Raw genomic sequence first — 13143 nt, forward strand, 5'->3', positions numbered from 1 at the left:
CAGGAGCAATTCAGGGTTAAGTGTCTTGCTCAAGGACACATCGACATGGGCTAGCAGAGCGGGGGATCGAACCACCGATCCTCTGATTGAAGGACAACCCTACTCACCACTGAGCCACAGTCACCCAATACTACTTTTCTCCCAAGGAAGCAACCTTCCAGGGGATATAATTAATATAATGGGGATTTTAGAGTGTAAAATAGTGTGTGTACTCGTAAATACATCACGACACACATAATCACTGCACTTCCTTGTCTGTGGTTCCAGATGACACTGAACAAATGTAACAAAAAACACTTCATGTGCACCAGCTGTAATTTACCAGCCCTGCTTTTAGTGTTGAATTTGTAAGCAACGATCACGATAGGCCTCCAATGGCTCTACCATGCATGCCTCTGTTTATCCTGGCAAAGAGCAGACCATTTTCACACCATAAATAAGCAATGAAGTGGCCTGACCCATTGCTAGAAGCAGCTGCCATTTATTAAACTTTGAACATTGCTGCGCCTGTTAAATATGCTCTGTTGAAACAGAAGTCTCCCGGGGCTTAAAGCCACGAGACTGTACTTGTATGGAACAGACATATTTAACAACTTCATCGAGAAATGGAGAAGTGATTTGACCTGCCCCCCTATTCAACACCTAAAAGACACCTAAAAATAGCCCGGTGGTTGGTGGTTAGTCTGGCTGGTGAAGCCACAAATTTAAACCAGTTTTCTCTCTTTATATTGATCCCCAGCCCCCGAGTTCCTCGGAGTGTTACAAGCCATTGGGCTTTATAGCCCCGGTGCAGCTACGGAGCCATCTCACAGCTTGCGAACAGGGCGGGAAATCCATATCTGTTTTTACTACCCCGCCTAAATCACAACAATGCAATGAAATCTAATGAGCTAATCACTCAGGGTTGACACGTCTTTTTCAATGCACCATTGGGGGCTACAAGATGGATAACCCAGACATATTGAAACCAATAAACCGATGCAAAGGTATGAAGTTGACAGCCTGTTTTTTTATTTTATTTTGATGGCTCAAACCTTGATTTCTGGACTCCATCCCTCCATACTATGAATATGTTTCTGAATACGTGTCATGACTAATGTATTCGTTGACACTAGTAAGCTATGGCAGACCAGCAGTCCAGAACACACCATTTATACCATCAAGAAAGATGCACATCTTGCTGGAGTGAAACCATTCCAGTAAGTCTAAAACAAAAGAATGATAAGCCAGTTAGCAGTGTGACTGTGTACACTCACTTGTGACAACGTTCTGGGAGGCAGGCGGTCCACGCTTGTTGTTCTTCACCACCTCCAGCTTGACCTCATACTCCTGGCCGGGGCCCAGGCCCGACTGCTCAAAGGTGGTCTCTGGACGACCGAGGGAGTTAAGAATCTCACCATCTTCCTCTTTCTGCCAGCATCGAGAAACACCATCAACCACTACAAAGGCTAGTCCTGGCATAATGTGTGTGTGGGGGGGGGAGGGGGACTACTAAATCATACATAATGGCGCTCTGGGTGGTGTTTGGACTTAAGCGCTGACAGGGGACTATGTTAATAGAGTGTGACTTTGAGTAGATCACAGTAGCACTGCTAGGAAACGTTTCCATGAGCACTCAAATGGGAAAATAAAGTGGTACACAAAGACAATGTATGGCAATCGGAGCTGTCAAGACATGCTAACTGCTCTGTTTTTGCACGCTGGCTCGGCTGAACCATTTTCCTCAGGAAACCCACTGTGGTCCTCATGTATGCACATTAGGCAATTACTGAATTTGAAGGAGGGGGTCTGCAGTGGGTCGTATATGGTTTCTACCAGAGGAAAATGTGCATAATGGTGGAGGCTGAGGTAGGCTCTAAAGGTCAACCACCTCCTGGAATACAAAAGCCTCGTTGCGATGTGGGGAAGCAGCACTCACTGTGTTTCGGAAGATGAGGTTCCAGCCATCGAAAGCGACGTCCAGCGGGTCCCACTGCACCTCCACTGACGTCTCCCGCACCGACTTGAACTTGAGCCCCTCAGGCTCAGGCAGATCTGGGACGCATAGAACAAAACTGTCACTACATTTCATTGGGATTTACACTCGTTCTGTTGAGTGCCACAGAGGAGATCGACGTACGCATAGCCACCCGCGCGCTGACAGGAAGACTCCTCTTGTTGTTGAGCACAGCATAGACGCTGATCAGGTACTCTACGCCAGGCTCAAGCTCCCGAATAGTGGTCATCTTCTGGTCCCCGGGCACCCGCGAGTCCAGCTCCAGACCTCCAGGGGCCGTCGGGACGTAGGTGATCAGGTACTCGGTCACACGCATCTCATTCTCCCAGGACAGGTCCACCGCCTCTGGGGTGAGCTCCACCACTGTCAGGTCCTTGGGTGGCGAGACTATGGAGAGACACTGGAAATCAGTGATTTGTCTTGAGGTAGTAACATAGTCATGGATGTTTTTTCCAAGTGCTGTATGGTTTAGAAATGTGGCTATGGGCAGATATTGCTGAACATGTTTTGACGTTTAAAAAAACAGATAAGATAACTTAAAGTGGATGACTTTATCTAGAACATATATATAAATATAATTTTCAGACTGAGTAAAGGATTCAGAGGCATTTTGATATTTAATCGTAAAGCTCACTGAAGGCTGATGTTATATAAAATGAGTTGTTAAAGTAATAATGTCAAAGATTTTCATTTACATAAATGTCTGTTGAGGCCGAATGAGGAAACACAATAGTGATGCAGCCTGTTGCACATGATCTGTTCCAGCTGTAACACATCATTCTCCCGTTGTAAATCCACCCCTTACCCCTCACCAAAGGCAGTTTTCCAATCAGCAGTTTTAAAACCACAATATTTTTTTTGCCCATGTACATACATGCAGAAATATGATAAAGCAATATAAACCTTATCATTTTAATGTTAAAGTCATTTTACTGTTAGTTTTAATGGAAAATCAAAACTGGATTAAATATAAACATATTTCATTCATATGTAGAAGAGACCAGCTTATTTATTTTATTCATACCATCAAGTAAAGATTTTCCTATAAAATATAGTATGTAATCCAATGATATAACAAAGTGTGTCTGTAGAAGAGGAAAGAACAACTGATACCTGACAGTTTATTTCGAAATTTCAATCTAAATTAAATAAAAATCGCTGATAGGCTATCCAATGAGCTTTAAAATGAAAACGTTATGCTTCTTGCAAGCAATACAGTTAAAGCTACATGAATAGCCACTTCTGGCGCCGCACGAGTGGCTGCCCTTTACAGCAGCTCCTGCTCAATACGAGCTTTTTCATATATTATGTTATTTTAGTTTACTTTTGTTTACTTCTTGTCGCTTTTCTGCTACCTTTCTTAATCGGTGCAGTATGGCAGCTCGACACGTCGAGCTTGTTGTGGTCTACCTGTTGTTAATTTCAATTTTCACCTCCGTGTCTGGGGACCCAGCACGCAGCCATGGCTCAGTTGTTTACTCAAGGGACCAGCTGTTCAGCTGAGGAGGAAGAAACGGGGAAGCCATGCGGGGGCGGAACGTCGCGCCAGGAAAAGACGCTATAAACCCGTCCTACCCTCCATCATCATGGGAAACGTGAGGTCTCTCCCTAACAAGATGGACGAGCTAGCGGCGCTTACTCACCATCAGAGGGAATACCGGGAGTGTAGCCTCATGGTGTTCACGGAGACTTGGCTAACCGAGCTAACTCTGGACACACACGCTGCGCTGGACGGGTTCCACATCATACGGGCGGACAGGACAACGGAGAGTGGTAAGAGTAAGGGAGGAGGACTGGCAGTGATTGTGAACAATAGATGGTGTAACTCTGGGCACATCACTATTAAGGAGCAGACCTGCACTAAGGACATTGAGCTGTTAGCTGTTAGCATGAGGCCACACTATCTGCCAAGGGAATTCTCGCATGTTATCATGGTGGCTGCGTATATCCCCCCCTCTGCTGACGCTGAAGCGGCCTGTGACGTCATCCACTCGGCGACAAGCAGGCTGCTGACACAACACCCCAATGCTCTCCTCCTTCTCTCTGGGGACTTTAATCATGCCCCTCCGTCCTCCACCCTGCCCACATTCACCCAGTATGTCAAATGCCACACCAGAGACAATAAGACACTGGATCTTCTTTATGCCAACACCAAGGAGGTATATTCATCAACACCACTCCCTCCCCTGGGCCGATCTGACCACAACCTGGTGCACCTCCTGCCTGTGTACACCACTCTTGCACAGAAGCAGCCAGCTATGACCCACACAGTTAGACGATGGACCGATGGAGCCGAGGAGGCTCTGAAGGACTGTTTTGAAACAACTGTGTGGGAAGTATTCAGTGATGCCCATGGGGAAGACATCGACGGTCTCACCGACTGCATCACGGACTATATTAACTTCTGTGTGGAGAACACCGTACCCACCAGGACTGTGCGGTGCTTTGCAAACGGCAAACCCTGGATTTCTCCAGAGATAAAGGCCCTCCTCAAGGAGAAAAGAGGGCTTTTAGATCTGGCAACAAAGAGGAGCTGAGGACTGTGCAGAGGGAGCTGAGGATGAAGATCAGGGAGGGGAAAGATGTCTACAGGACGAAGATGGAGGACCAGCTGCAGCAGAAGAACACCGTCGGTGTCTGGAAGGGCCTCAAGGCCATTTCTGGTTTCAATGGGCCCAACCAACAGCCTGAGGGGGACCAAAAGTGGGTGAATGATTTGAATTTATTTTTTAATAGATTTGACCAGCCATCCACCCCTCCCCCCACCCAGTCCTCCCTGCTACTGCAACCCCCATCATCTGCACCCCCTGTGGACTACTGCCCTCCCTCTACCTCCACCCCTTCCACAGCACTCGGCTCCCCTTCACACCTCTCATACTCAGCATTCTACAACCAGCAACCCACCACACACAACACCTCACGGCACCCCACTCCCCAGAGTGTCCCTCCACCAGGTGAGGAAGGAAATGAGGAGGATCAAGGTGAGGAAGGCCACGGGTCCAGACGGCATCAGCTCAAGGCTCCTCAAATCCTGCGCAGACCAGCTGTGCGGGACAGTGGAGCACATCTTCAACTTGAGCTTGAGGCTGGGGAAAGTACCAGAGCTGTGGAAGACGTCCTGCGTGGTACCGGTACCAAAGACCCCGCGGCCCAAGGACCTCAACAGCTACCGGCCGGTGGCGTTGGCAGCCCACCTGATGAAGACCCTGGAGAGGCTGGTCCTTGTCCATCTCCGCCCCCTGGTGAGCTCATCCCTGGACCCACTTCAGTTTGCCTACCAGTCTGGCATCGGGGTGGATGACGCCGTCATCTTCCTGCTGCAGAGATGCCTCTCTCACCTGGAGAAGGCTGGAAGCACTGTGAGAGTCATGTTCTACGACTTCTCCAGTGCCTTCAACACCATCCAGCTTTTGCTTCTGAGGGACAAGCTGGAGCAGACCGGGGTGGATCACCACCTGACTGCATGGATCCTGGACTACCTCACCAAACGTCCACAATATGTGAGGATACGGGAGTGTGAGTCAGATCGGGTGTCCTGCAGCACGGGAGCCCCACAAGGAACCGTTCTGGCTCAATTCCTCTTCTCCATATACACATCGGACTTCAACCACAACTCTGCTAACTGCCACCTACAAAAGTTCTCTGACGACTCTGCAATCATCGGCCTCATTTCCGCCGATGACGACAGGGAATACAGAGAACTGAACCAGGACTTTTTAGAATGGTGCCAGCAAAACCGCCTCCAGATAAACTCCAGTAAGACCAAGGAGCTGGTGGTGGACTTCCGCCGGGGTAAACGCCCTCCTCCGGAACCGGTGAGCATCCAGGGACTGGACATTAACATCAAACTGGACTGGTCCGAACACATACACACACTTTATAAAAAGGGACAGAGCAGACTCTTTCTGCTGAGGAGACTGAGGTCTTTTGGGGTGCAGGGAGCACTCCTGAAGACCTTCTTTGACTCCGTGGTGGCATCAGCCATCTTTTACGGAGTGGTCTTCTGGTGCAGCAGCATCATTGCAGCTGATTGGAGGAGACTGTACAAGCGTATGAGGAAGGCCAGCAGCGTGCTGGGACGTCCTCTGGATACCGTGGAGGTGGTGGGGGACAGGAGGATGATCTCGTCCATGTTAAGCCACGCCTCCCACCCAATGCAGGTCACTCTGGCAGCGCTGCACAGCTCCTTCAGTCACCGGCTGATTCATCCCCGGTGTCTGAGGGAGAGGTACCGAAAGTCCTTTCTCCCCGCTGCTGTCAGGCTGCACAACACACTGAGCTCTCAGTAAACCATGATCACTTAATCACTTTTGGACACTTGGTCACTTTACTCACTGTGGACACTTTAATTGTACTCAGCTAGTGCAATATAAATATGTTTAAGTACTTTTATATATATATATATATATATGTATATATATATATATATATATATATATATATATATATATATATATATATATATATACATATATATATATATATATATATATATATATATATATATACTCTTATTCCGTCTGTATATTTAATTGGAAATCGATACTATATTCTTCTGTTTTACTACTGTTTATTGTTATTTGTTATTTTATTTATATTACTTTTTTACTATGTGTCTCTATTGTGTGCAAGGCTGCTGTATTCCTGTAATTTCCCCAATGAGGGACTAATAAAGGATTATCTTGTCTTATCTTATCTTATCTTATCTTATAAACATTGAGTGTAAATATTTAATTTAAAGATATCGCAGCATTGACTTCTGTTTACCATTAATGCATTAACTTTGATATAAAAATCATATCCATAACTAGGGCTGTACCGAATTGTTTCGAGCTTCGAAACTATATTCATAATGTTGACATTCAATCTTACTTTAAATTATTTAGAGAAACTCTCTTCCCCTCTCTGGCACTCTTTCAAACACAATCTCAACGAGCTTCTCATCTCTGTTTTCAGTCCTAAAGTCAACATGTATTTAAATTAGATGGATGTGATCAATTCCATTTTTTCACAAAATCATCTGCTTGAATCCATACTGTTGGTGTTGAGCCTTTCAAAAACAACCTTATCATTGCAGTCACAACTGTCTCTTGCCGCAGTGAGTCATGCATCTCCATCAATACACAAAATCATATTTTTCCCCATTTAGTAGGGTGATTTATAGAGATAATTTTTTTAAACATTTTCGTTCTGATAATCAGTCAAAACCATACGTCGATCATCTCTCCAATTGTCGATATAGATCCGATCGGCAATAGACACAAGCCTCACCGGTATTTGATAATACCGGTAATAGTCTGAGAATGAGTTCTAACTGAGCCCCTGGAAAGCAGCGCAGCATGTATGCATGTTCTTGCTTACCTTCGGAGCAGTCCTCTCCAATGAAGCCCTCGTTGCAAACACAGACTCCGTTCTCACAGTGTCCCTGGTTCTGGCAGTCATTCGGGCAGGTCAGCATGGAGCAGTCCGGCCCGGTGAAACCTTCATAACACACGCATTCGCCATCGACGCAGTAGCCTTGATCAAGACAGTTCTTGGGACACGTCTTCTCACTGCAGTCCTCACCGGTGAAACCTTTGTGGCAAACACATTGTCCGTTCACGCAGTGGCCGCGCTCCAAGCAGTCATTGGGGCAGGTCAGCTCGCCGCAGTCTTTCCCAGTGAAGCCAACGAAGCACACGCAATTGCCGTCCACGCAGTCTCCGCGGCCCATGCAAGCTTTTGAACAGGTCTTGGTGCTGCAGTCCTCCCCGGCGTAGCCTCTGTCACACACGCACTTTCCGTTGACACAGCGGCCACGGTCTTGGCAATTGTTAGGGCAAGAGAGCTCGCTGCAGTCTTCGCCTTGGTATCCGACATCACATACACATTCTCCATTGATGCACTGGCCCCTGTTGCTGCAGTTGTCGGGGCATGAGAGGATGGAGCAATCTTGACCCTCGAATCCTGGATCACAGATGCACTTCCCGTTGAAGCAATGGCCTCTCTCGTTGCAGTTGTTGGGACAGGTGAGCTTTGAGCAATCCTCTCCACTGTAGCCGCTCTGGCACACACACTGGCCGTTCACACACACGCCACGGTTGTTACAGTTGCCAGAGCAAGTGAGCTCGCCGCAGTCTTCTCCGGCGAAGCCCTCGTCGCAGTAGCAGGTGCCGTTGATGCAGCGTCCGCGGTCATAGCAGTCGTTCGGACAGATGAGTTCGGAGCAGTCGAAGCCGGTCCACGGCTCGTCGCAAACACACTCGTCGTCCACGCAGTGTCCGCGTCCCAGGCAGTTGTTGAGGCAGTTGGTCTGGGCACAGTCCTCACCAATGAAGCCCTCCTCGCAGAGGCAGGACCCTTCGACACAGTGGCCGTAGTCACCGCAGTCCAGCAGACAGAGCTCAATGCTGCAGTCGTCGCCGCCGAAGCCCTCAAAGCACTCACATTTGCCATCCACGCAGCGGCCCTGGTCCTGGCAGTCGTTGGGGCATTCTGGTTCGGTGCAGTTGGGGCCCTTCCATCCAGGTTCACATAAGCAGCTGCAGGTGTCGGCGCTCCAGTTGCCACGGCCATTACAATAGGGCTTTGTGGACACTTCACCTGGGGGAGGGCAAGCAAAAGGTATTGTAAAATTGTGTGATCGCAAATAATTCCGTATATCTAAGAAAACTTGATGTGTCATTTTTGCTGATGTACCACCTTTAAAAAAAATGTAAAGTACATTTGTGACTGCACCCTTACTGGCCGTTGGAATCAGTCTATTTCATTTCATCAAACCATGAGAATGTATTTACAGGGACTGGGAATCTTTTTGACAGGGTGAATATTTCCAAACTTGATGATGCATGCAAGGATGCTCTGACAACCCATAACTGACAGTCGGATGTAAAGAGGCTTTGCATTGACGATGATGTTTAAATCATGACAGGAGATGATCCGTAAGCTTGAAAAACATCATGAAAATCTGTTGTTTGCATTAAAGCGTACGCTGGTCATCATTGGATTGTGATCAATCCTCAGATCCTACAATGCAGTTTTAGGTGCGGCATATCAGTTTCTACTGAAAAAACTCAAAAGAATGTACTTTAGTTTAAAGGTTTACTTTATAAACAACACTACCCGGTAAGGTTTAGGAAAAGATTGTGGTTTGGGTTCAAATGTACATGTTTTTTACTTAACTGGCTAAGTTAAGTATCAAAGGTAATATAATAGGCCAACGTCAACTTTGTATCACACGGAACACAAACAGCTGTCTCCTGCAGACTTTGTCGCTTATTGTTCTCCGTCAGTTCTGACGTCTAGTGACGAGGGTTAACGTTGATGTTAGTTGAACGCGTCTCATGCAGACGCTATAGAGTGCGTCAGGGCGCCGACCAAGAGTCGATATTTGACGTGTTGGGATTGAGAACTGGTTGTCTTTATGCGTTAATTTCCATACTGTTGTAAAACAAAGGGAAAAATATAACTACAGGGCAGGATGATACATTTCTAAACATATCCAGCTACTCATACAGCCAATGCTTAGTTCAAGGACCAAACTACTTTTTTTCCAGAATGATTGCCTTGGCCCGCTTTTAATGTTGCGTTGCATTTGTTTCCTCAATTAACTTAAATCTACGCCCTTTAGAAAGAGATTTCACGTATGTTGACTTGTATCGAAAAACTAGACACATTACTACAGTCCAACAGCACATAAAGTGAAAGGTATCGACTTACCTGTAACCTGAGATCCACAGCAGCCCGTCCCACTGCTGCACTGCTCTCTCAGACTCGACAGCTCTGACTCCAGCATCTCCAGCCTGTTCAGGATATCCTTGATACCCAGCTGGTTGTCGCAGCCGCACGCCTGCTTGGGGATATTGATGCGGTGGGTGAAGACGATCTGATTGTCGCCGTCCACCGTGTGCTCCATGTGCTCGGTGTTCTGCATCTCCATCGGGGCGCTCTTGTGTTTGAGCTCGGCGTCGCCGGGAGAGTCGAGGTCCACGGAGCAGAGGGACGTGGTGGGGACATTGATGTTGTAGACGTGGTTGAACACCACCGGCTGGTCCGGGTGGGGCAAGGTGAGGTTCTCCTGGGTTTTCATCGGCGCCAGAGTGTCCCTACGGTGGCGGATGACCTTCTTGACCAGGCCGGCGGCGGAGAGCTCGAGGAGCAGGGCCACGGTCACGCAGCCGAAGAGGAAGCCTTTCATCCCCATGACGACACCCTGACACTGAGGAAGTAGCAGCTGAGTGCAGACTGTTCAGGGATCAAATAGGCTCTTGTCCTGAGTCAGAGAAGGTACAGACAGAAGCGAAGAATTAAGAAGGGCACTTCTTTCCAGGCACATAAAAATGGTCACATAGTTCGTCTTCATGTCTCACATGTACACCACATAGCAATCTACGCAGAATTCTGATGGATATTCCCCTTTCTGGTTTGCAATTGCCATTCAGGATACGATCATGAATGTACTCCCACCACACATGCATCCACACTGGGGGCCAAAGCTGGACTGAGATATCATAGTATGCCCCTGAAAAGCAATTAACCTTCTTCTGTTACCCCCCAACAAAACCACACTTCCCATCCTGTTGCCGGCCCTGACCCATTTTAGGCCCCTCTGCTCTTAGAGGAGGAGACACACACTTAGCGGATGACATTCTTCTAACAATTCCTTGGAGGGCCAGGGAGCAGCAGCCACAGGGGCAGCGTGTGACCGTGGCGATTTGAGGTTTCTTTTTCCCGGCCTTGTTGAGACAGGTTGCCACGGACAGCCCCGACAACACCTGCATGCTGGGGAGCCTCCTCCGTCTTTTTTTTCTCTGCAGTCCAGGCCACAACCCAAGCTGACAGACTAATACCGGTGTATGGTTAGACCATCTGGGGCTTCCTGTAAAGCATAGAGGTCTGCACAAGCTTCCCTGCTTCCCGCAAACATCCAGGTCAGCATTAACAGACTGCTCTCTTGACAGCCACTGGGTTTTCCTTCAAAAAAGGATTGTGGCATGGAAACCAACCTTAAAACCTGGTGTTTTTTCTTGCTCTTTGATACATTTAATACATGGGGTTTGTTACAGGTTTGTTCTTGCTGTTACATTAGGTGTTATTCATGAAAAAGAAGACTGATTAAAGCGTTCCCTTTAATAATCCTGTTTCTATTAGTTTCATATCCTAAAAGAGAAGTTCAATTCTTAGCCTGTCAGTACTGGAACCAAAAGGGAGAAGAACATTATTGAAAAAAAGATGCCATGCATGCAAAGTGTCTGGCTCAGCCTCAGTTTATATAATGCCCATTTTAGCCCACCTTGTCAGAGATGCTGACACCAATCTTTTCCTGCCTCTAATAAAACCAATGTGTGCCTTGGTTGCTCTCAAGGTAATAGCACCTGTTAGCAGCCAACATTGAATTATCTGGATAAGCACACATAGCATATTCCAAACCCTGCGGTGGAATGTGTATGAACGGGTTTCATTTTCGCGACACCTAAATTTGTGGCACTGATGTGGCTGCAGTTTTTTTCCCTTTGCATCTTTGCGTCTTTGCATCTTCACATGTGCGGAACCAGGGGGGCTGGCAGTCGGCAGGTCATATCCCAGGAAGAGGTGCTCGGCCTCTTTATCCCGGCCTGACGTGTGATTAGGCCAGCTGACAGATGAGCTCAACTTGGAGGGATCCCACCGCTTCAACGCGCACACATGCACCCTGCATCACCCCCCAGCGCAGCCCTGATTAGACAGGCAGGGATGAGCGCCTCCATGATGGGTAGACTGTAAAAGTGCTAATGTGGCTTGCTGATGGGAGCGCTGGGCGCTCAGGGGTCCATCCCACCCCCGCCACCCTGCCTCTCATGTCACACATGCACATCGACGCGCACACCAATACAGTCACACCGCTTTGCCCAAGCATCACAAACTAGGGATTAAATAAACAAAATAGCCAGAAAATTGCTTTGAGTTGCTGCTAAGGTTTTAGTTCTGGGCGGATGGTTGGCTTTCTCACTTTAAAGGCTGGCTGCTCTCCACATGGACCTCTGAGCGAGGCAACCCTGAGAGACCAAAGCGCGCTTTGTTCGAGAATCTGTGGCTCTGGCAAAACTCAGCTTTATTCAGAAATAGATGAAGAGAAGAGAGCTCCACGGACTCAAATAAATCAGATTTTACCTTTTCTCCTCTTAGATGCATTCTACCACTCTTTAATATGAAGCAGAACAATCACAATAAGAGAATCTGAGTGTGACGCTGAGAAACACAGAGCTGATCCTCCTGTTTGGACTTCCTTCATAAGCACCATGTGGCCCTGGCACTATGCTAATGCTGCTGGTTGCTGGCACTGCAGACACAGACTTGATACAATCTGACTGCTGCTGCTTTGTTATTCCCTCATTTGGCTTTGCTGTATAGTTAGCTTCTCAAACAGCAACAAAGCTTGTTGCCCGTCTTGTGGTCGAATGTGAGGCGATTTTATTTTTTTCCAAGAGAAACCTGCTGGCACACACACATTTGGTGCAACTGATCTAAATGATGCTGTTGTGAATGAGCGAAACACTTGAAGTGTTATACCTCACACAGTGGAGAGCTAGAAAGATCCATTTGGCGTTGATTTCAAATGTGATTAGGTCTCCCGCTGTCAGGAATGTTGAATTCATTTTATGGTGTTGTTGTTTTGGAATTAAAGGGACAGGGTCCGCAAATCAAACAGCCAAACTTAAACCGTGACCTTAAATGTAACCCTCCCCAACCTAAAGAGCAATGCATTGTGGTCCTCATAACAACAAAAACCACACCGAAAAAAAAATCTTCACCCTAGTCGATAGAAAAAATGTTGGCATTGCATGTTTCTGCAAAACTACAAATACACTGAATGTCGACATTTCTTAACCAAAATTAAATGTTCATGAACGTTTCATATCAGCCTATTGTGCGTTGTGGTGCGATTGGTTAGGTTTATGCAAAACTAGTTGATAAAGGTTGGACAAATTATCATGGTAAAAATAGTAATGTGACAACAAAGCAATGTAACAATATAACAAGGTAACAAGGTAACAAGGTAACTTAACAAGGTAACTTAACATGGTAACGAAAACGCCTACGGAACAATGCACCGGGAAAAACTGAATCCAACAACCATCACGTGAATAAATAACAACAGACTTTAGCAGACTTTCTTCTGGGCCGATCAC

At 47.1% G+C, this 13143-nt stretch overlaps 1 protein-coding gene across 1 annotated transcript in view; it reads right to left on the bottom strand.

Annotated features, from left to right (window-relative positions):
• The window catches only part of tncb (tenascin Cb), a gene marked incomplete at its 5' end in the record, with an annotated part of 38523 nt that extends 28345 nt beyond the window's left edge, over window positions 1-10178 (bottom strand). The window contains 5 exons of the mRNA XM_079222505.1: window positions 1257-1410; window positions 1919-2034; window positions 2120-2383; window positions 7358-8578; window positions 9695-10178. Coding sequence (XP_079078631.1) covers window positions 1257-1410; window positions 1919-2034; window positions 2120-2383; window positions 7358-8578; window positions 9695-10178 — 2239 coding nt within the window. The remainder of the gene's footprint in view (window positions 1-1256; window positions 1411-1918; window positions 2035-2119; window positions 2384-7357; window positions 8579-9694) is intronic.
• Between the last annotated feature and the right edge of the window lie 2965 nt (window positions 10179-13143).

The sequence above is a fragment of the Taurulus bubalis genome, assembly GCF_910589615.1.
Source record: "Taurulus bubalis genome assembly, chromosome: 8".
In the NCBI taxonomy this organism is placed as follows: domain Eukaryota; kingdom Metazoa; phylum Chordata; class Actinopteri; order Perciformes; family Cottidae; genus Taurulus; species Taurulus bubalis.